The sequence below is a fragment of the Gamsiella multidivaricata genome (genome assembly GCF_025024155.1).
Source record: "Gamsiella multidivaricata strain RSA 2152 chromosome Unknown BC939scaffold_4, whole genome shotgun sequence".
Classification (NCBI taxonomy): domain Eukaryota; kingdom Fungi; phylum Mortierellomycota; class Mortierellomycetes; order Mortierellales; family Mortierellaceae; genus Gamsiella; species Gamsiella multidivaricata.
In genome coordinates, this window is record NW_026251712.1 from 519,309 (window position 1) to 541,979 (window position 22,671).

Here is a 22,671-nt window from a genome sequence, read left to right on the forward strand (position 1 = left end):
ATGCTGCGCTTGGCACTCTGGTGTGACAATGTGGCAGGCTTCGATTATGAGCGGGTCAACCTTTTGGTTCACCTTACTACGTTTGGTAATGTTGAAGCGTGCGCCTGTAGTCACAATATCGTGCGCGCTGCTGGGATACTTGGATGTACGCGTGCTTTATGGTATCCAAGATGGTTGTTCGTCATGTTCGTATAGAGGAGTGGTACTTTGAAAGGACCATGGAGAAGGAATTAAAAAAAAAAAAAAAAAAAAAAAAAAAGTCTAGCATTTGAGCTCTCCTGCTACATGATGAGAAGGGATAGAAGGATAAAGTAGACACCTAGGTATGGGTGACAACCGACGCGATTGGTCTCAATGCTCATTGGATGTAAAAAGGAGCATTTGGAAACAAAATTGGTGGCGCTACACAAAATTAGTGGCGTTTTTATTTTTCGCACGACATCGTGGAGAGTGACCAGGAGGCATTCCTTTTCAGGGCCATGGTAGGCCTTGAACGGATAGCTTGAGACCCTGCACGCGCAGGAAATAGACTGAGTTTACTGTATTTGGTTAGATATTACAGTAATAGAAAGTCGCGTAACGGTGTATCATGAGCACGAATCCCGAGAATCTACTTTATTACTGTGATAGATGATTGAAGCTCTATCCTAAATGCGCCATGCGTGCTGCACGTAATTTTGCATTCGTGGATATGTGGATTTGCAGTGTGTTAATAGACAAACACGGACTTTTTTCTGCTGGCTAGAGAGCATATTTTGATGACCGAGTCAGTGAGCAAAGCGATCTTCCGAGCCGAGGAAGGAGCGGAAAGAGAGACAAGCAGGGCTTAGCTAATGAATAGAGTATATAGAAGCTGGTGTAGCTTTCTACAGGTTACTAAAAAAGCGCCAACCTGGAGCTCGTATAAAGCTCATAATATTTTAACAGTGGAGGGAATTAAGGTTTTCGGTCCTCGTGAATGAGAATCCTACGGCCTTAGAAAAACGTAAAGTTTTCTGTTCTCCTCCACTCTTTCTCTTCTCTTTCTATCACTCCATTGCACTCCACTCTCATTCGCTCATTCACTTATTCATCCTCCATCGTCTCATCTCTCATCGACCATGTCGCTCACATTCACCCCCATGAGCGAGATCCCAAAGGTGCAACATCGTTAGTCATCGCAAATATCCTATTATAGACATAGAATTAAAAAAATCTCACACCCCCTCTCCTCACACAGATCGTCCAAGGCCTCCGCTCGACGTTTAGTGCCAACCTCACCAAACCCCTAGAGTACCGTAAACAACAACTCCGAGGCCTCTACAACCTCCTCGCCGAGAATGACGCCGCGATCCGCGAAGCCGTTTTCAATGACCTCCACAAATCTCCCCAGGAGCTCATGATCGGCGAATCCGGTGTCCTCAAACAGGAATGCATCGATGCCATCAAAAACCTCGACAAATGGGCTGCCAACCGGTCCGTCAAGACCTCGATCGTCAACAAGTTCGATAATGTTCATATCCGTAAGGATCCCCTGGGCATGGTGTTGATCATCGGTGCCTGGAACTATCCGCTCAACTTGTTGTTAGCACCGGCGGTCGGCGCAATTGCGGCGGGTAACACGGTGTTGTTGAAACCCTCAGAGGTGGCACCGCACACAGCCGTGTTGTTGACGAAGCTCTTGCCGATGTACTTGGATCAGCGGGCGTATAGGATCGTGAACGGCGGACCGGAGGAGACAACGCTGTTGTTGGAGCATAAGTTCGATCATATCTTCTTTACGGGCAGTGGCCAGGTCGGAAGAGTTATTATGATGGCGGCGGCGAAGCAGCTCACGTCCGTCACACTCGAGCTCGGAGGCAAGAGGTAAGGGCAGCAACACACACTCCTCTTCCACACACACACACAAACACACACATATGCACACTGCTGCATTGGATTCAATCATTTGAATACGCCAAGCTTTAAATGACTTGGAGAAAAATTCGCTACAGTGTTACACACTCAACGCCGAGGTTAAATTGCGATCCTGAAGAAGCCAGACTTAGAAGAAGACAAGGCCAGACTGGATGGACCATCAAGCAACAACAAGAAAGCGGGTTCAGAGTTTGGTTACTCAAAATGACAAAGCTAATTTCGGTTTTGAGTTTCGGGTGTGAAAAGAGAATTGCTCTTCACATGCTACTCTTCCCTTCTTCTCCATATCATTATCCTTGGGGCGAAAGCTGGCTATCTGCTTTTGAATAGGAGAGGGGAAAGCGGAGGCACTTTTCTTAATACGCTGACCTCATTTATTCCAACGTTCTGGATCTTCCTCTACACGCACGCGATGTTATTTTCTTCCTTTCTCCCCTCTCTTTTTCTGTTTGCCTTAACGACCACATTTTTTTTCCTTTTTGCCACGCGTTTGCAGGAGGACATGAGTTTCTTTAATTACTGCTGACCAAGAACGACTTACGCGCGGCTCGTTAATGCATTTTATTTGTGGAGACTGCAACTCTTTCTTTGGTGTAACACAAAAAAAAAACCGAGCGAGGCCCAAAGAAAACAAACGACTGAGCCCAAATTTTATTTGCCACGACTCCTTGGTCGCAACTTCGCGTCGTGTATTAATACATGGAGACTACTTCTACGGCTCTCCAGGTGTGGGGAGGAAGGGCAAAGTGACCAGCTGACTGACTGACCAACCTTCTTGACTGATTTGCTCTTCTTTTTTCCTTGACTAGCCCGACATTTATCGCTCGTGATGTCGACATTGCGATCACCGCACGCCGTCTCTGCTGGGGAAAATTCTTCAACTGTGGTCAAACCTGCATCGCCCCAGACTACGTGATCGTCGAACGCGGGATCGAAGACAAGCTCCTCGAAGCCTGCAAGGCCTCCATCCAAGAGTTCTACGGCTCCGCCGTTCAGGCCTCATCCTCTTACGGCCGGATCGTCAACGCCTCACACGTCCGACGACTCCGCGGCCTCCTCTCCGAGACCAAGGGTCAAAAGATCGTCCTCGGCGGGGAGATCGATGAAGAGGACCGGTTCTTCCCGCCAACGTTCGTGATGGGGGTGGAGAAGGGCGACAAGTTGATGGAGGGCGAGATCTTTGGGCCGATCCTGCCGATTATGGTGGTGGATCGGTTGGTGGAAGGAGTCAAGTATGTGAATTCGATGGACCAACCCCTGGCGCTGTATGTGTTCAGCAAGAACAAGAAGGCGATTGATTATATTCTGGATCATACGAGGTCCGGAGGCGTGGTCGTGAATGATGCGTTGGTGCACTTTATTGTATCGAATCTGCCCTTTGGTGGAACGGGACCTTCGGGAATCGGAAATTATCACGGAAAGAGGTCGTTTGATGTGTTCTCACATGAAAGGAGCGCACTAATCAAGACCATGGGTATGGAGAAGTTACTGGATCTGAGATACCCGGTAAGGCAGCCCCTCTTTTTTTTTTTTTTTTTTAATATCTTAACGGCATACACGCAAGTGAGCAAACATTCTGATTTTTTATTATTATTATTATTATTTATTTATTTTTACGGACGGAAATAATAGCCCTACACGGAGAAAAAGACCCGGTGGCTGGACTTCTTCCTCTGGGACAAGGCCAACTTCTCAGGCACGGGCGCGGCCTCTGCCGCGACCTCGACCTCGCCTACGACATTGTCTTTGACAAGTCCTACGTCCGGTTCTAACCCGAACGGTCACAATTCTACCCCTGTCCTACCCGAGAGCAGTACCGGCGCCAGCGATACCAAGGATAAGAACAAAGCTAAAGAGCATCGCAAGATCGAGACACATGCACCCTCTGCTTCGAAGGCGTAAAAAAAAAAACAAAAAAAAGAGGAGGATGACATTTTGGTGATCCTCCCTCCCACCCCTAACCCGGGGCTGGTACCCGCGCGTTCTTATTTTTACTATTCCTATTCTTATTCTTATTATATATTTTATTTAGTCATGAAGAAAGTAGTTTGTAGCGTGGAAGTAATACATAATAGCTTTGATACCCGAAGGATTCTGAGATGCGGAGCAAATTCTTTGAATGATATTTTATTCACGAAAAGGAAGTACGAAAAACATATTAAAAATAATAATAATCCAGATAGAGTCCTCGCCAATAAGTGCCAGCACCAATAGTTTCAGAATAGTAATTCGATTCAAAAACTCACCAAGCCACAAATTCCACACTTTTTTTGTTCCCCAAAACCGATGTTTGAGGAGGACCTTGTATTTTTAGAATAAGAAATCAATTCAAAAGTTTTTTTTGGCAAAATTTTGTTCCTCCGCACAATTTGCATGTAAACGGCCGAGATATGCTGCTGGCGCATCATCTTCCAACTCAATCAGCATCGTGACCCTTACGACCACGAGCGACTTCCCATTATGGAACCATGATTTAGAAGACGATACCACCGACGGTTACCATAACGTGAACCACGATGATGATGGCCATTTGGAGTTTTCAACCCGTGTATTCTGACTACAGGAAGCGAAGACGCGATAATTAAAATAGACAGGTTGAGCAAATTGATGGAATTTGCGGCTTGACGAGTTTTTGATAAAAATTTTGGTGCCGGCACTTATTGGCGAGGATTCCAGGGAAAACCAACCGAGGATGAGGGGTATTATTGATGAAATTATTCACGATCCAAATGACAAGCACGATCTATTCATTCATAGTCAAGAGCCCGTACCAAAATGTATAGGGGAAGGATTTAATAATGAAATCAAAAAAGAGAAAACGATGAAAGCAAATAGAAATAAAAGAACGAATAAGCAAAAGAGTAATAATTACAAGTGAAGAGATGATAAATAATGACAAATCTTCTAAAGGGTCATATTCAGAGTCTTTGAACCGAGGTGTGCTGAATCATCTACAAGGACTTGCCAAGGACCTGTGGTTGCAAAAGAGAAAGACACGAACGAAAATTAGCAACAGTACTGCACTTGCGGTACATGTACCTTGTCTTTAAGGATTCAAAAGAGCGCGACAAAAAAAAACTTACCAAAGCGAGGAGAGCCATGCGGACATAGAGACCATACCGCATTTGACGGAAGTACGCCGCGCGCTGGTCAAAGTCGACCTCGGGCTCAATCTCCGTAACACGGGGCAGGGGGTGCATCACCACCATCTGGGTCTTGGCCTTGCTCATCATCTTATTGTTGATCACATACGCGCTCTTCACCCGCTCATACTCCTCCAGATCCGCAAACCGCTCCTTCTGCACACGCGTCACATATACCACATCGGACTCTGCAATCACCTCGTTCAGATCCGTGTACTCGTTGAACGCAATGCCGGCCTTCATCAACTCGGCCTTCACCTCCTCGGGCATCCGGAGCGATGTGGGCGACACAAAGTTCAGCGTAACATGGTAGTACGCCAGCAACTTGACAAGCGAGTGCACCGTGCGGCCGTTCTTGAGATCTCCGACCAGCGTGATGGTCAGACCGTTCACAGTTCCGAGCTCCTCACGGATCGTGTACACATCCAAGAACGCCTGCGTAGGGTGCTCACCAATACCGTCCCCGGCATTGATGACCGGCACCTTCGAGAACTTGGCTGCTGTGGCGGCACTGCCGGGATCAGGGTGACGGAGGACAATCAGGTCTCCGTAGCAGGCAAGAGTGCGGACTGTGTCCGCCAAAGTCTCGCCCTTGACAACCGACGACGATGATCCGTCCGCGCTCACGACCGTACCACCGAGCCGGGACATCGCTGCTGCGAACGAACACGACGTGCGCGTCGAGGGCTCGTAGAACATCGAGCACATCACCTTGCCGTGGAGCAAATCAATCGATCCGTTGCGCTCAACTTGCGTGCGCATCTCGTGTGCGAGACTGAACAACATGTGGAGCTCGTTGCGGTCAAACTGCTTCGATGACAAGATGTGACGATGCGAGAAAGGCGAGTTGTTCAGGATCCGCGAGATCGACGAGGGCAGTGTCTCCTTGTGGGCATGAGCAGGTGTCAAACCAGACCCACTCTCCATCTGAATGCTGCCTCGACGACCATCAATGGCGCGAGTCGTGGGTGTGCCGGGGACTGGGATCTCCACAGAGGGTCCGAGACGGGGCGAGTGCATCGAACCCTGGCCAGCGACAGCAGCAGCCGTCGGAATCGTGATCTTCTTGATCGCCTTGGTGATCGTCTGAGTCATGATTGACAGATCCTCGCCCTCAGAGCCGGTCGTGTACCAGGCACCGTCCAGGTAGGCAGTCTCGCCGTGGAGGACCACGCGATGGACTGTGCCTGAGAGCGCCTTGCCGGCAAAAGGTCCCGAGCCCGCCGGAAGGATGCAGGCACGGTCAGTCTCAATCTCCACATACGAGTCCTTCTGCTCAGGGAGAGAGAAGATCTTGCGGGGGTTCGTGTACAGCTTCGCCACAATGTCCTCCATCGTCAAACGGCCCTTGTTGGCAGCATCCACCAGCAGGGAAAGCGTCTCCTGGACACCAGCAGACGCAACAGCGGTGCCCTTCTCCGCGGCAAGGCGGTAGGGCAAAGTTCCAACAGTGAAACAGTCAAAGACGTGGAGGCTGCTCCAGAACGCGGCCTGGTCAGCCTTGGAAGGAAGCAGCTTCGACCCAGTCTCCTCGCTGTTCAAGAACAGAGAATACACCTCAATGTCGCACGTCACCTGCAGCTCCTTGTCCTTGCTCATCGCAATCAGCGCCATGTCGTCGCGGCTCGACACCCCAGTGATATGGACAGACCGGTTGTGCAGGCTGGCCAAAAGAAGGATCGAAGCAAGATCTGTGCCCTTGGCATCCGTCACAATAGGGCTGATGCCCGGCCATGTGCTAAAGTACTTGGCCGCCTCAGACACGTTGGCCATCGCACGGCCAGCAATCGGAGAGAATGGAATGAACAGGGCCGCAGTCTCCTTCAGCAGACTGTTGGCGTTCTCCGCATTGGCGTTCATCGACAGGAAGTAGTCGCAGTGCGCGTGGTTGCGCGTGTTGGTCAGCGCAATCGCCAAGCTCGCGTTATCCTCCACACCCTTGGGCGAACCCGTCGCCATGGCTCCAATGACCGTGAATCCGGACGCAATCGATGCCTTGGACACCACCTCAAAGTCCTTGCTGGCTGCTGTCGAAATACCTGGGACAATGGTCTGGATGTTGACAAGACCAGGCAGCGTCACCGTGCGGTTGCTGGCCTTAAAGTCCACCGACTCGATCTCAAACCCCTTGTGGCGCGCAAGGGCCTCAACAAACAGCTTCGCACACTTGACGTTCGTAATCAGTGGAACCGAGAAATCAACGGCCATACGACGGGTGCGGTAACCCTTCGACACATAGCTGGCTGGCCGGCGGTAGCGGTTCTTGGACGGCAGGTTGATGTAAAGATCAATCAAGTTGTTGGCCAAGTGCTGGTTCAGCGAGTACTCGGACTTTTGGCTGTCGTTGTCGTCCTCAAGTGCCTCCAGGTACTTGATCGGCACACCGTGCTCGTTCATGAAATCCGCTGTACCAGATGTCGCAAACAGATTGTAGCCGAGCGAACGCAGTTTCTTGACCGCAGGGAGCATCTCCAGCTTCTCCTTGAACGAACCAATCGACAACAGCACGTTCTTCTTGGGGAGAGTAAAGCCCGTCGACACCAACGCCTTGATATACGCTTCGTACTTGTCCTTGCCAAAGCACGCAACCTCTCCAGTCGACGCCATCTCAACACCGAGAATCGGATCTGCTCCTGAAAGACGCGAGAACGAAAACTGTGGGACCTTGATTCCGACATAACCACTCTTGGGAATCGGCGACTCGGGGTAGGCCTCCACTGGGAAACCCAGCATGGCGTTGGTCGCCATCTCGATCAGATCCACCTCCATAACCTTGGACACAAATGGCATCGACCGCGACGCACGCAGGTTGCACTCAATCACCTTGATCTCGTTGTCCTTGGCAATGAACTGGATATTGTAACATCCTGTGACATCCAGCGCCTGCCCAATCTTGGCTGTCGCAACCTCAATCTTTCGGATCGTCTCCGGATCCAAGTCCTGAGGAGGGAGGATCAGAGTGGCATCTCCAGAGTGCACACCGGCGTTCTCGACGTGCTCAGAGATCACGTGCATCACCATCTTTCCGTTGACCGCAATAGCATCCATCTCGATCTCCTTGGCGTCCTCAATGTACTTGGAAATCACAACGGGGTGGTCGCGAGAGACTGCAGTCGCCTGTCCGAGGTAGTTGGCAAGATCGTCGGGAGAGTACACAACATTCATGGCTGCTCCAGAGAGCACATACGACGGACGGACAAGCACAGGGTAGCCGACCTTCTCACAGAACTCGCCTGCCTCCCCAAATGACGTCAGCTCCTTCCACAGGGGCTGGTCAACATCGATCTGGTCCAGCATGCGTGAGAACTTGTAGCGGTTCTCCGCAGTGTCGATCATCTCGGGCGAAGTACCCAGAATCTTGACATCCTGTCGGTGCAGAGGCAGAGCAATGTTGTTGGGCGTCTGTCCACCCATGGCAATCACCACTCCAGACGACGACTCAACCTCGTAAATGTCCAGGATGCGCTCCAGGTTGATGTTCTCAAAGTACAGACGATCTGCCTCGTCGTAATCCGTCGAGACTGTCTCCGGGTTGTAGTTGACCATCACAGTCTTGACACCACGGCTGCGGAGAGTGCGGATAGCTCGGACTGCGCACCAGTCAAACTCCACAGACGAACCAATGCGGTAGACTCCCGACCCAAGAACCATCACACCCTTGTCCTCAAACGTAACGTCGTGCTCCACTGCGTTGTACGTCATGTACAGGTAGTTGGTAAAGGCCGGGAACTCGGCTGCCACAGTGTCGATCTGCTTCACAAACGGCGTGATGCCTGCGTCGCTTCTCATCCGGCGCACAGAGAGCTCGTTGCTCGAGATCGCCGTGGCAATCTGCCGATCCGAGAAGCCGAGCTGCTTGGCAGAGCGCACCAGGTTGATCGGGACATCGGTGGCGCTATATTTGGTCAGAGTCTTGTCCAGTCGGACAATGTTCTGCAGCTTGTTCAAGAACCACTTGTCGATATTGGTCAGCTCCCAGATGCGATCCACAGAGTATCCGTGGTTCAGGGCGTTGGCAATCGCAAACACGCGCTGGTCGCTGGGGTTGGTCAGCTCGTCCTCAATCACATCGTACGACTCCTTGGCTGCAAATCCAACCAGAGAGGGGTCAATGGCTCGGATCGCCTTCTGGATCGTCTCCTCAAACGTACGACCAATAGCCATCACCTCTCCCACAGACTTCATCGACGACGACAGCGACTTGGACACCCGGTCAAACTTGTTCAGGTCCCAGCGTGGCATCTTGACAACAACATAGTCGAGCGAGGGCTCAAAGCACGCGCAGGTGACCTTCGTGACAGAGTTGGAGATCTCGTTCAACGGAATGTTCAGACCAAGCTTGGCCGCAACAAACGCCAGGGGATAACCCGTCGCCTTACTCGCAAGAGCGGACGAACGCGACAGGCGGGCGTTGACCTCGATAATGCAGTACTCCTTCGAGAACGGGTTGAGCGCATACTGGATGTTGCACTCTCCCACCACTCCCAGGTGCCGAATGACATTCACAGCTGTCGTCCGGAGCATGTTGTAGTCCTCGTCCGACAGCGTCTGCGAGGGTGCAACAACGATCGAGTCGCCAGTATGGATACCGAGGGGGTCAAAGTTCTCCATGTTGCACACAGTGATGCAGTTGTCGCGGCAATCGCGCACAACCTCGTACTCAATCTCCTTCCAGCCCTTCATCGACCGCTCAATCAACACCTGGGGCGACGTGGCAAACGCGCGCGACGTAAGCTCCACCAGCTCCTCGTCGTTGTTGGCAAATCCGGATCCAAGACCTCCAAGAGCGTAGGCTGCACGGCAAATGACGGGATACCCGATCTGGTTCGCTGCTGCGACCGCCTCCTGCACAGTGACAGCCGTCTGTGCCTGAGCAATCTTCTCGCCGATCGACAGCATGCGCTGAGCAAACTCTTCACGATCCTCTGTGGCAATGATCGTCTCAATAGGTGTTCCGAGCACACGCACACCGAGTCCTGCAAACTCGTCCTTCATCTTGATACCCACGCTGAGGGCTGTCTGACCACCAAAGGTCACATAGATGCCATCGGGCTTCTCCCGAAGAATCACCTTGCGCACAAACTCAGGCGTAACAGGCAAGAAGTACACCTTGTCGGCAAGGCCCTTGGATGTCTGGATCGTGGCAATGTTGGGGTTGATCAAGACCGTGTAGATCCCCTCCTCCTTCAACGCCTTGATCGCCTGGGACCCAGAGTAGTCGAATTCACCAGCCTGGCCGATAGACAGACCACCAGAGCCCAGAACAAGGACCTTGCGCACGCTGACCCGAGGGTTGAGCGCCGCCGCCGCCTCCTTGGTGCCTCCGGGCATCGTGATGGCCTTCAATGTGCCCGTCTTTCTAAACTCGCTCACAGAGCTGATAAAGACGTCGAACAAGAACTCCGTGTCGCGGGGGCCGGGCGTCGACTCGGGGTGGAACTGGACCGAGAAAATCGGCAGAGTCTTGTGCATAATACCCTCGTTGGATCCGTCGTTGGCGTTCACAAATAGCTCCATGAACGTCTCTGGAAGCGAGTTGGCATCAACAGCATATCCGTGGTTCTATTATTGTTGTTATATTTTTTTTGTCAAAAGCAAGTGCTGCTGTCAATAACTTTGTTTCCTTTTCCATCCTTGCACCATCGTCATCATTCGATCATGCTGCTGCTCTGTGTCCTCTTAGTTTACCTGCGATGAGATATAGCAGCGTCCAGAGATCATGTCTGTGCAGGGAATGTTGTGTCCACGGTTACCAAACTTCATCTTCTTGGTCGTGGCCCCCGACGCAAGAGCCAAGAGCTGGTGGCCCAAGCAGATACCAAAGATGGGGGTCCGTGCGATCTGAATAGCCTTGGCCAGGTTGGCAATGGTGACCGTGTTCATGATGGGATCACCAGGGCCGTTGGAAATGAAGAGACCGTCATAGTCCGTATCGCCATTGAAGTCGTAGTCCCAGGGAACGACCTTGACCTCGACACCGCGAGTAACAAAGCAGCGGATCTGGTTGTATTTCTGTTGTTGTTGTTGTTTTCGACAAAGCAATACCAAAACACACGCTGGTTAGATACCGCATCCCAGAGTCCCTTCACAGCGTTGAGCAGTCCAGTGTCAGATCAAAGAACCCATACCATTCCCACATCGACAGCGACAATGCGCAGCGCCTTTCCATCGGGTCCCAACAGCGCTGTAGAGGGCTCGGGTGCGTAGATCTTGGGTTCCTTCAGGGAAACTACCGAGACAAAAAGAACACATCATATGTAGCGGTCAGCATTGCTGATGCAGCTGCGCCCAGAGAGCATTGAACAATCAATCCAAGCCCTGAATAACAAAACACACCTTCAACAACGAGATTGCGTGCATTGGGATCGATCCAATCCACATTCTGGTACTCGTTCATCCACTGGGCTTCAGCAGGGACAACTGTGGGTCCGACGACAGAGGTAGGGAACAGGATCTTTCCAAGCATCACTCCCTGGGACCGGATCTTCTTGGTCATGGCCCTGGTATCGATGCCGTAGATGGCAGGGATGTTGTACTCCTTGAGCCAGGCTCCGAGCGAGGACGCGGCCAGGTAGTGGGAATAGTCCTGCGAGTACTGGCCAACGATCAGACCAGCAATGTGGATCTCGTTCGACTCAAAGTACTTGGGCAGGTCCTTGAGGAGGGGATCCATGGTCTCGCGCGAGGGCACACCATAGTTACCGACCAGGGGGAAGGTGATCACCAAGATCTGGCCTCTGTACGAAGGATCGGTCAAGGACTCGGGGTATCCGACCATGCCTAAATGGACATCAGTTTCCATCGTCAATTATGCAATTTGAATCGTGAGAATGTGAGGATGTGAGGATGTTGACGTCCAGTCGATCAAACAACAAAGACGAAGGAAAGCTTACCTGTCTGGAAGACGCACTCTCCGGCAATGCTCTTGGTCTCTGCACCGAAGGAGATACCCTGGTAGGAAGTGCCATCTTGGAGCACAAGTGTTGCTACTGTGGAAACCTCGGCCTGGTCACAAGGAGAAGCAGTGACAGGAGGATGAGGCAGGGGGTTGACGACCTGGGCCTGAGCCTGGGAAGAAGCCGAAGACGACGGACGGGACTGAGAAGGCATTATGGGAAAAGAAATGTGGGGTAAGAGGAAATGCTATGCGATAAAATACAATGAAAATACAAGGGGAGAAATGGGAGTATGCAATGTGAATGAGTTTTCTGTGGATGTCAATGGGAAGGGTCCTCGCCGGCAGGGGGGTTGGGAGGGAGTCGCGTGAAGGGTTAACATAACAGAAAGAAGAAGAAAGAAAAGAAAAAGAGCAAACGAGACCAACGACGCGCCCTTTTATCCTCTTCCTGGGAGGAGTTTAAAACTCAAAAAGGGCAGACACGGTGGCGTCGTCTGTTTTGCGTTGCTTTTCTTTTTTTTTTTTCTTCAGGTTGCAGTCACCACTCACCCGAGTTCAAACCATCGGGACCTGAAAAAAAAATAAGGAAAAAGGAAAAAGAAAGAAAAGGGCGAACGTGAGTGCTGGGTCTTTCTGGCAGCGGGACCTTGGATGCGGAACCTTCGTGGGTCGATATTGAAAGACAAGAGAACGCACATACTCTGTAGACTATCGAGCTGTAAGCATGCATAAAGTATCAAAGCACCATTCATGCATAGAGCATCTCTCCCTTAACGGCACCAGGGACTGCCCAAAGGTCAATTCAAAAGGTCAACCAGCCTTTAACAGCGGGGAATAGGAAGACAGAAAACGCAAGCCCGTCAAAATCCAGTCGGAGATTATGGCGGGTCGTCGGGGACCAGAGCTTTCTTTTTATTGGAGGAAGTTTTGTCTATAATATGCTCCAGGTCCTTATGGTGATCTAGATCTACACTTAGATACTGCAATTGTCAGCCTCAAGGATGGCGAAACTTAGTTTGTAGCCATTGGATATCGCCGACGACCTCAAGTCCACTGCCCAGTCCAACATCCTCGACGATGACTTCGCCTGAATGGACGTGCCATAGCTTGACCTGCGTGTGCGCCACTACCGTCTCCTCAACGGCAGTGAACATCCTACCCTTGAGCCGACTGGGAGCTCGCAGGGGCACGCCGGTACCTATTGCTCTTGTGACATTGACTTGTATCGCCACAGTGTTGTGGGCATTCTTGGGGTCCTTGGTTGTCGCATGCAAGGAAACTGTCTGCGATAGCTGACGGGTATCGAAGGTCACCTTGAGACTTTTGACCTTGGCAGAGAGTATGTAGGACGAGAAGTTGTAAAGGGTCTTGGTGGCCGCGTGGTAGTAAACAAATAACATGCCTGGGGCAGTCGTCAGTGGAGATGCCACTTTCAAATAGGTGTTGACCCAGTCGGTGACCTCTGGCCCCAGGACTGGTACTGATGCCGCAGAGACCTACAGCAGAGTAAATTAGAAGAGATAGATATACCGTGTCAGAACGGGCTTTTGGTGTTGCATCCATGCGTGTACGCGTAAAGTTCATCTCGGTCTTGTATTTCCTTTACCAGCAAGGAAGACCCAGGCGACTCTTTGAAGATGTTGGCTTGAGCCCAGATCCAAGTTGAAGGAAAGTTGATACCCCAGTCCTTTTCCGTGTACCCAACGCCCCCATCGAATGTGGCCTCTGCTTGGGTCGAGTTGTCTGCAGACAAAGTGGCGATACGGCCCTTTTGAATGGAATGGTGCAGAGATGCGACCCCGTGGTTGCACTCGAGAAACGGTATATATGCGGTGAAGCCCATGATGGAAGGGGTCAGAAGCGATGTTGGCAGAGGTGTCTGTGTCTTGGCGGGAAACAGGAAATGACCCTGGACTGCGAAGGGCCCCTGTTGCTCCTGCTGCCTCAGCTGGTCAGAGCTCGGGAACTGTTTTCGGAAGAATGCCTGAGAGATCTGTTCATCTGGAGACTGAGTGGAGACCAAGTACTGGGTCTGGTATTGATGGCTGGCCTCGGTATAAAAGGTTTCGAGCTCGCTTGCAGGGATGTGGTCAAAGTTCTCTGCGGGGAGGTTAAGGATAATCTCATCATGCGCAAACACGCTTTTGCCAATCTTGATACGGAATGCGCCCTCCTCTCCTGGGCTTCGCCCTCCGAGGTCGACAAAGTCCTCTGTGTGGAATCGATAGTAGGCCGAGTTGTGAGAGCCAGGCAGTCCGAGAAGGATGACGAAGGCATGGGCCCTGCCGTGGCTCGCATCCCCTGGAGGGGGCCTGTAGATGCCAGGGATGACGGCCATACCGAGGACTGGGTCCGTTTCAGATTTGCCTGGCTTGACAAGCTTAAAGTACCAGCCCTCAAAGAAGCTTGAGGAGATGCCCTGGCCATGGTACTGGATGGGCCGGTGGATGTTCTTGATGTTGGACCAGAGATAGGTGGTCCTGGAGGAAGGGAAGAGCGTCCATTGGACAGCCACGGCGGAGAGCAGAACCAGGAGAGCAGTGCGGACGAGACTGCGAAGCCGCGAGGACTGTGCGGAGGGATCCTCTGAGGCAGCAGTGTCCTTCATTTCGATTCTGAATGAGGAACGAGGGAGATGAGCTGATGAGAGAGGTAAGGAGGAGGAAAGAGTGAAAGGGAAAGGAAGGGAGCAAGAAGAAGAGGAGGAGGAGGAGATAAGCTAGTGCGGGGGGGGGAACAGGTGCCTGTCCATCATATCATATGCGGGTGTGAAGAAACAAGTCCATGGTAAGTAGCATGCAGTCGCAAGCGAGGGAAGGGGGGGGAGAATGGTGGGGGTGGATCAGTGCGCATGCGCTTTGCCCTTGTCCGCTCGATCGCACCACAGCCAGCAGCATGCACCCGCAACAGCGTTTAGACCCATGCGTAATCGTAATAAATATTATAAATATTGCTCTGGGCGTGATTGGACGAGAAGAGAAGGAGGAGGATGAGAAGGCGAAGAACGCGTCTCGCCGAGGGTGTTTGTTTGTCTTTCTTTACTCAGCCAAGGAGCGGTTGAAAGACGGTCAGGGTCCCCCTCCGTCCTTCATGCCCAGGGAAATGGACGTCGACTCTGTCCTCCCTTTCATCCTCCCTCTTCCCCCCTCACACATCCCATTCCTCATTTCGCACCCTGCCGCCCATTCCCCCCTTCTTCTCCTTCTTCTTCTTCTTCCTCTTCTGCTCCTCCTTCTTCTTCACCCATACGCTTTGACTACGAAGGTACTAACCATCTCTATCTATCTATCTTATCTAATCCTGCCCTCGCCCCTCCCCTTCCAACTGCCTCGCAACTGTCAACAACTCTCCTCTTCTCAGTACACACACATACACACATATATACACATATACGGAGACGCACTCTCTCTCTCTCCCTTCTCTCTCTCTTCTCCACCTCTGCCTCTCACCTTCCTTCTTTTTATTGCTTCCTTCCTTCTCTCTTTCTCTCTTTTCCTTATTTCCTCCCTCCTCTTCCTCTATTTGCTTGCTGTCGATCTAATCACAATCAAACCACTACCTCACTAAACACCCACTTACTTCATTGCCACCAACAACATAATCATAACATGCTATCCTCCTCTTCTTCCTCCCCTTCTTCTTCTTCTTCTTCTTCTCTAGATCCCTCCCTTTCCCCACCAACCGACCTCGACCAACCGCCGCTTCTTCTTCCTCCCCTCCCCCCCACATCTTCCCTTCGACTGTCCTTTTCCCCTCTCTTCGAGATGTCCTCTGGCCTCAACCATATCAACACCGCCACCCCGCGCGAGAGCACCAGCTCCACTTCCTCGGGTCTCACTCGTGTCAGTGTCGGCGTCAACTCCAATCCCAATCCCAATCCCAATCCCAAGCACTCGAGTCTGAGCAGCAACAAGCACTCGTCCACCACCAGCAATGGTCATCTTCACTATAGCAACAGTATCAAGAGTCTTCAGAACCTCGGCCGAAATAGCAGCAACAACAACTACAACCACAACCACAACCACAACCACAGCTACAACTACAACAGCAGTTACACCAGTGGAACCCCAAGCTCAGGCTCAGCCCTGCCCAGGAACCTGGGGTCGCCCCCACAGTCCTCACGACCCTCCTTTAGCGGCAACCGACCCACACCGTCAACTCCCTGTAAGTGAAGAAGATAAGCGGCACAGAAACGTTTCTGTTTGATGTTACATGGATTTTGTTCAGGAGCATGGGGTGCAAGGGTCGAGCAATTGAACAATGAGCATGTCAGACTGCCCCTCCGACCTGAACAAAAAAGATCCGCAGTTCGATTATGCTTCAGTCGGTAGTATTCATTCGACATCGGATATGCAGTTTCGAACTTCGTATCAAATGCATCCAGCATCAAAGCTTTTTTGTGCAGGAAATTGGACCCCACTGATACGGTTGTATTCGCGCCAAGGGAAAGAAAAACGATGGCTGACCTGCTGGATTGTCTTTTATATGCTGACCATCGGTTTTTTCTCACCTGCCTCCTATTTTTTTATTTTTTCTGTCCTTTGCTCTTTTTTTCTCTTCCCTTTTTTCCTTCACTCCTGCCGAACACTACTACCCCATTTCTTCCCTCGCCGCCGTTTAACCTATATCCTCCCCCTCTTCATCTTTTCTCCCCTTCTCTCACGCTGCACACGCTCAATCGCGATGACCGCAACTCCCCCTTCAGCGGACGGTCTTGTCCCTCAGCGGCAGGCCCCTCCGCCACCTAGACCGTCTACATCCTCAAGTAAGAAAGAGCACGGAGTCGTTTGTTTGCTGGAGACACCTGTCCAAGTGCTGTCATTCAATTGAAACGACTAAACACCCCCGTTATCATTGTTGTTTTCTGGCGCTTTTTAGACAGAGAATCAGCACCACCACCTCCTCGAGTCCCACCGCCAAAGAAGGGACCTCCCCCACCACAAAAGCCTTTAAGGCCAAACGAGTCTGGCTATTCGCACAGCGTCTACAACAATGGAAACTACAGTAGCAGCAGCAGCAGCAACCCATATTCTACCAGGCTGAACGCCCCCCATGACTCCTTACGATCCAATCACTCGGACAGCACCCTCAACATGACCTCGCACTCGTCCTCGCCAAAGTCCTCCCGCTCTCATCAGAGCTTTGACCCTTCAGACTATCCCTCGAATCGATCGACCTTCAAGGGCGTCTTTAGCAACATTGTCAGCTCCATGTCAGGTATGCAACAAGAAAACATCTAGCTACGTTTTTTTTTTCGGATATGCATTAGGAAAGTGCAAAGGAAGAGAAAGACCTTCATGGCGGAGTGTCTCGATATCGCAAGACAATGGGAAAGAAAAAAACAGAGAGCGTCACACGTGCTGAATGCGAATGGACCAGTGGCGATAATGACAAACGTCTAGAAAGACAACATGGTCAACACCGTTTTTTCACCTCATACAACTGACGATGCGGAACATTGCTCTTATGCTTTGGCCCAACAATGTAGACTTGCTCTCATCGGACAAAAAGATTGAGATCTCGTCGCCTTATAACCCCGTCCATTTGACACATGTGGGCTACAACCTCGATACCGGCGAGTTTACTGTAAGTTTGCTATCGAACGGAAAGCATACCAAGGTCAAGGTCTCGGCTATTGGATTGACCGGCACAAGACGAGACATAAAAGCGACTGACACAATGATTGCTTCTTTATACCTATAGGGCCTGCCAAAAGAATGGCAGCAGCTGTTACAAGAATCTGGAATCTCAAAGCAGGACCAGGCTGCGCATCCGCAGGCTGTCATTGACATCATTGGATTCTACAAGGATTCACAAGAAGGAAAGCAGAGCGACGCAGTCTGGAAAAAATTCGGACACACGACAGAGGCGGCAAAGTCACCACCCAAGCCTGCACTAGCTCCAAAGCAGCACCCACCGCCTTCGTCAAAGGGAGATCGCACAAGTCACGATCGCCCCACTCCTGCGTCCCGCCCGGTGTTTGAGAATCCTGTAAGCCGCTTGGAAAAACTACTGCTTGGATCTAATAGCGCATTTGTGGATGCAAAACATTTGCTTAGAGCCATGTCCAACCAACTGTTTGGTCTTTTCTCATATCAATAGCGCATTCCTCCAACTCCTCCGCCCGTGAAAAAGCCTCCAATACCGCACCCTGCAGAGCCGGTAAGATGAAGGAAACCTTTTTCTTTTATTAGCGCTGGGAAGATAAATTTCAAATGGAAGGCATTCTGACAGGGGGTTTTTTTTATTATTATTATTACTATTATTATTACAGGCGCCAGGCGATAAAGAGGAATTTGTAGAAACGGAAGATGTAGATCCGAGTCCAGCATCTCCTCCTCCACCTCCACCTACGGTGACAGCGCCAATGCCGTCGCCACCACCGAAGGTGCCTCCACCCAAGCCCAAAAAAATACCCCATCACCAAGGCACGACTATTACGCCACCGAAACCCAGTCATGGAGGGTCTTCTACAGGTAGCGGTACAGCAACCAAGTTGCGTGAGAAGAAGGCAGACAAGGATTCAGTGAGCTCTCAGGAGGTGATTCGTCGACTGCAGGCGATTTGCACGGACGCGGATCCGACAAAGTTGTATCGTAGCCTAGTGAAAATTGGACAGGGCGCTTCTGGGGGCGTGTACACGGCGTACCAGGTCGGCACGAATTTGTCTGTCGCTATCAAGCAGATGAATCTGGAGCAGCAGCCGAAGAAGGATTTGATCATCAATGAGATTCTGGTCATGAAGGAGTCGAGCCACAAGAATATTGTCAACTATATTGATTCGTTCTTGTACCGTGGGGATCTCTGGGTGGTCATGGAGTACATGGAGGGCGGAAGTCTGACGGAGGTGGTGACGACTAACGAGATGGCTGATCCCCAGATCGGAGCTGTCTGTCGCGAGGTAATACCATGGGACGATATTGCAGAGAGTCTGTTTGCTTTTTACCATCAGAAAGATGCATGCGTTTGCTGACATCCTTTCGTCCTCTTTCATTTCGTTCAGACACTGTTGGGCTTGGAACATTTGCATTCGAAGGGCGTTATTCACCGCGACATCAAGTCGGACAATGTACTGCTCGCCCTCAATGGCGATATCAAGCTGAGTAAGTTTTTTTTTTAGCGGCGGCGGCGGCGGCGACACCATTGTATTTCAAGCACGTCATCCCATGTCAGACTGCCCATTAATCTATTATGCCTACTATCCGTCTTTCAATTCCCCACTGTAGCCGACTTTGGATTCTGCGCACAACTGAAGGAGAGTCAGGCCAAGAGAACGACGATGGTGGGGACACCCTACTGGATGGCACCGGAAGTCGTGACGAGGAAGGAATACGGACCTAAGGTCGACATCTGGTCCCTGGGCATTATGGCCATCGAGATGTTGGAAGGAGAACCACCATACCTCAACGAGAACCCTCTTCGCGTATGTTTTTTTTCTTTTTTTTTGCTCCTCCTGCCTGCTGCTTTTGATTTCACGCAGCTCATGTCATGCTGACTGCTCTTTTTTCTGTACTAAAATGTGTATAGGCCCTGTATCTGATTGCGACGAACGGAACACCAACGCTCCAGCATCCGGAAAAGGTGTCTGCGGACTTTACGGACTTTTTGCACCAATGTCTAGAGGTCGATCCGGAGAAGCGTCCGACGGCAACAGAGTTGTTGAAGCATCCGTTTATCACGAAGGCACATTCTGTCCGGACACTGTCTCCCCTCATCAAAGCTGCCAAAGAGAGCAGTCGACATTAAAAAAAGAAAAAAAAATGAGGGGGACGACGGACGGATCGCTTCTTTGCAGTTCCTCTCCTCCCTCATTACTCTGTTATTGCGGTTGCTCTACTTGCGTGTTTTGTCGTTCTTTACCTTGTAACAACATTTTTTTTTTCTTCCTCGTCTTCTTTCCTTGTTGGGCCATCGTAATAAAATTCTATAATACTCCCCGGCCCCCATGCATTTCTTTTTCTTTTTGTTTGATCTGTCAACATTGGCTTCAGAATATATGGGCTTTATCAAAACAAATATGTAACAACTTATGCCTCCAACCGCGGGACATGAATTGTATAGGGCTTCGTTCCCTTATCCGCTCCAGGCGTATGTTCAGGCCCACCACGAATATTCTCCACAAAGATCAAAACCTCCATTGCTCCCGTATGATGATTATATTGCCCTTGCGAATAATTCCGCCTCCGCATCAACTTGTCCATCTGCAACGGCTTCCCATCCACATCCTGCGTGAACATCGGGTACATGTCCTCGTAGGTCTTGACCCGTCCCTCGAGAATATGGACCTTGTCCTGGAAATGCAGCAACTTGATCACACCCTCGGGTGGGGGTTCGTTCACGATCGCGGATGAAATCACCTGGTACATCAGTTGCGGGTCCTTCTCTGCGGGTGCAATCTTGGCCGTGAACCGACCCACGCCCGCACAGTGCACGTCGCCCGAGATGAAGGTGACCCGGATCTTACGGTCGTTCGCGAAACCCTGAAGGCGGGTGATGAACTTGTTGCGCTCTGCCTTGTGTGCCTTGGCTGGATGAGATAACATAAGGAAAAGGAAGAAAAAGAATCCAGATTAGTAACAGCGGGATACGACTGAATCCAGCTATATACTCTCTCACACACACATCCCGCAACAATGCAACAAGACGTGCGATTCCACATACCGGTCCAGTGATCGTTCAAGTCGTCCAAGAGCTCGGGCTCGCCATTCAGCTTATTAACCACACCCTTCGCGCTCGCGATGTTTCCAAGAATGGATCCAACACTGCCCATCAAGTTCTCGGCAAACACCAAGCGTGGGTACGCAATCGGTACACCGAGCTGGACCAACAGATGTCTCGTCCCCTGCGGGATCTCTTGATACATCTTCGAGAACGCCAGATCATACGTCTGATCTGAGCAGACCACATGTTTCGTCCTCTCCGAGCGTGCGTCCAGAGCCAAGATAGTCGTCGATGGTCCCAACGATGTCAAAATGTTCTCGCCCACGCCCGCAGAGAAGAATCCATGCTGGGGAACCAAAGCCGGAGTCGTGTGCTGTTGGAAGAGCAGGTAGAACCGATGTGATACTGCACCGATCGTTGTCAACACTGGACTCTTCTGTATCGGATCCGGATACGAACCATATCCGTCAATCGTGCTATCGAAACAAAATAAGAAAAAAGAACGAACAACTGGTCAGCACCAAACATCAACAAGAAAGAGAAACTGTCTTATTTGCCCGTAATCGCGCATAAAAACAACAACAACGGATTCAGACGCAAAAAAAACTTACTCGTGGTCATCCCACATGTTAATCGTCGGGATCGCCGCCAGCGCCTGTCCGTAGGTACCCTGGGAGAACCAGGTGCAGTAACGGTTGAAATAATAGTTCTCGATTGCACTGGTCCATTTGGGTGTGCAAGGCGCTTTTTCCCGCTCCAGAAACGAGCCCTTCAACCATTCTTTCATTTCATTCTCCTCCAACAGACTGTCGCAGTAAAGCTGATCGCCTCCTCCGATCATTACATGGTAAGGGTGCTCCGTGTGCTTTGCCATTGCGTCGTTCCATAGTGGGTTGGCGCCTCCAATTGCGACTAAAGAAACAGACGCGCACACACACAAATAAAATAAAAAGACCATGTTTAGTGAGTTATCGCGACCAATTCCAATAAACAACCGAGGCATTTTGGCCCTGGAGATTTGGAGCACGAGTCCATTATACACTCCACAAAGACATTGGGTTTGAAAGAATACCCGAACACAAAGTTCACCAAACACCGAGGGAGGGAACATCTTTTTTCATCTCACCTCCCCTTCCAGTGCGTTAAAAATAATAATTAAGAGAGCGGGGCATCATCCACATCCGCGCGCACGCGCAGAAAGCCAGATGATCCCTTCTACGTACTAGGCTCAACCCTCTTTTTCTGTTTTGTCATCGGCTTTTTTTTTTTTTTTTTTTACAACTCCTCTCTGTTTGATTCTCGTGGGCACGTTTGTAGTTTGCTGATAACAAACACCCGAACTTCTCGAGCGAGTCAGCAAACGACAAACCGAGAAAAAAAAAAAAAAAAAAAAAGAAAAGAAAAGAAAAGTCAACTTACCAGAATCCGTGGCAGACGAGAAGCCGTTGCAACTATAAAACATCCACCTAAAGGACTCTGCCCTGCCCGCGACAAAGAACCAATAACTTGGTCCCCCATTGATGGAGTACGTGATCTTCTTGGTCGCCTGCATATCCTGCGGAATCACCAACGCAAACCTCCAGAAGACCGACTGGTTGAACGTATCAATCGGCTGAGCCGCCACCATCTGCGGTCCCGCCCGTCCATCGGACCAGGTCAACACCGGCGCCGGCTGTCCATAGGCCTCGGGCTTCGACACCACCAACACAGATCCAATCCAGTGTCCGTTATGCAAATCCAGGCTCTGGTAACGGATCATCGGTCCGCACTTGACGGCGAACGCCTGAGAAGGCTGCTGTTGGTGAGGAACATGACCCTGGCCAGGATACTGGCGCTGCTGGCCAACCGTCGGAGACGTTGGCTGCTGGTACGGGGCTGGAGGATACTGTTGTGGAGGCGGCTGACCATAGGGAAACGCTGGCGAGGGTTGGGGCATGGACGCAGGGAATCCTGTTGGGTGAGGAGTTGGGACCTGGGTAGGCACGCCATAGGGGTTTCCTGCGGGAGATCCAGGTGGGGGTGGATACATTCCCGTGGCAGGAGGGATAGAAGGCCCGTAGGCGGCACCGGGAG

At 51.1% G+C, this 22,671-nt stretch overlaps 6 protein-coding genes across 6 annotated transcripts; 3 read left to right on the forward strand and 3 right to left on the reverse strand.

Moving 5' to 3' along the window:
* Positions 1–1,100: 1,100 nt before the first annotated feature.
* Positions 1,101–3,525, forward strand: BC939DRAFT_391967 (aldehyde dehydrogenase, dimeric NADP-preferring; the record flags this gene model as incomplete). Its single annotated transcript, XM_051551999.1, has 3 exons — positions 1,101–1,139; positions 1,220–1,845; positions 2,706–3,525. The coding sequence occupies 3 exons, from the start codon at positions 1,101–1,103 to the stop codon at positions 3,523–3,525; spliced, it is 1,485 nt and encodes a 494-aa protein (XP_051417002.1).
* Positions 3,526–4,847: 1,322 nt separating this feature from the next.
* BC939DRAFT_392019 (uncharacterized protein) lies at positions 4,848–12,149 on the reverse strand (the record flags this gene model as incomplete). Its single annotated transcript, XM_051552003.1, has 5 exons — positions 4,848–10,601; positions 10,728–11,051; positions 11,168–11,268; positions 11,376–11,819; positions 11,933–12,149. The coding sequence occupies 5 exons, from the start codon at positions 12,147–12,149 to the stop codon at positions 4,848–4,850; spliced, it is 6,840 nt and encodes a 2,279-aa protein (XP_051417003.1).
* A 625-nt stretch (positions 12,150–12,774) lies between these two features.
* BC939DRAFT_188309 (uncharacterized protein) lies at positions 12,775–14,759 on the reverse strand. Its single transcript, XM_051550503.1, has 2 exons — positions 13,544–14,759; positions 12,775–13,433 (listed from the first exon to the last, which is right to left on the reverse strand). The coding sequence occupies exons 1-2, from the start codon at positions 14,543–14,545 to the stop codon at positions 12,933–12,935; spliced, it is 1,503 nt and encodes a 500-aa protein (XP_051417004.1). The 5' UTR covers positions 14,546–14,759; the 3' UTR covers positions 12,775–12,932.
* Positions 14,760–14,984: 225 nt separating this feature from the next.
* On the forward strand, positions 14,985–16,028 carry BC939DRAFT_437307 (uncharacterized protein). Its single transcript, XM_051553679.1, has 2 exons — positions 14,985–15,201; positions 15,598–16,028. The coding sequence occupies exons 1-2, from the start codon at positions 15,028–15,030 to the stop codon at positions 15,838–15,840; spliced, it is 417 nt and encodes a 138-aa protein (XP_051417005.1). The 5' UTR covers positions 14,985–15,027; the 3' UTR covers positions 15,841–16,028.
* Positions 16,029–17,403: 1,375 nt separating this feature from the next.
* On the forward strand, positions 17,404–19,683 carry BC939DRAFT_391790 (kinase-like domain-containing protein; the record flags this gene model as incomplete). The annotated part of the gene is made up of 6 exons (XM_051551983.1): positions 17,404–17,523; positions 17,641–18,019; positions 18,249–18,838; positions 18,941–19,040; positions 19,164–19,360; positions 19,465–19,683. 6 exons carry the CDS (start codon positions 17,404–17,406, stop codon positions 19,681–19,683), a joined length of 1,605 nt encoding a protein of 534 aa, XP_051417006.1.
* A 281-nt stretch (positions 19,684–19,964) lies between these two features.
* On the reverse strand, positions 19,965–22,534 carry BC939DRAFT_392047 (uncharacterized protein; the record flags this gene model as incomplete). Its single annotated transcript, XM_051552006.1, has 4 exons — positions 19,965–20,464; positions 20,599–21,074; positions 21,210–21,498; positions 22,018–22,534. The coding sequence occupies 4 exons, from the start codon at positions 22,532–22,534 to the stop codon at positions 19,965–19,967; spliced, it is 1,782 nt and encodes a 593-aa protein (XP_051417007.1).
* Positions 22,535–22,671: the final 137 nt, after the last annotated feature.

Coding starts and splice junctions, on each gene's coding strand:
- BC939DRAFT_188309 (XM_051550503.1), bottom strand. CDS start 14,545: ATGAAGGACACTGCTGCCTCAGAGGATCCCTCCGCACAGTCCTCGCGG. Junction 13,434..13,543: donor CGCCTGGGTCTTCCTTGCTG/GTAAAGGAAATA, acceptor ACTCTGCTGTAG/GTCTCTGCGGCATCAGTACC.
- BC939DRAFT_437307 (XM_051553679.1), top strand. CDS start 15,028: ATGCCCAGGGAAATGGACGTCGACTCTGTCCTCCCTTTCATCCTCCCT. Junction 15,202..15,597: donor CATACGCTTTGACTACGAAG/GTACTAACCATC, acceptor CTTCTTCTCTAG/ATCCCTCCCTTTCCCCACCA.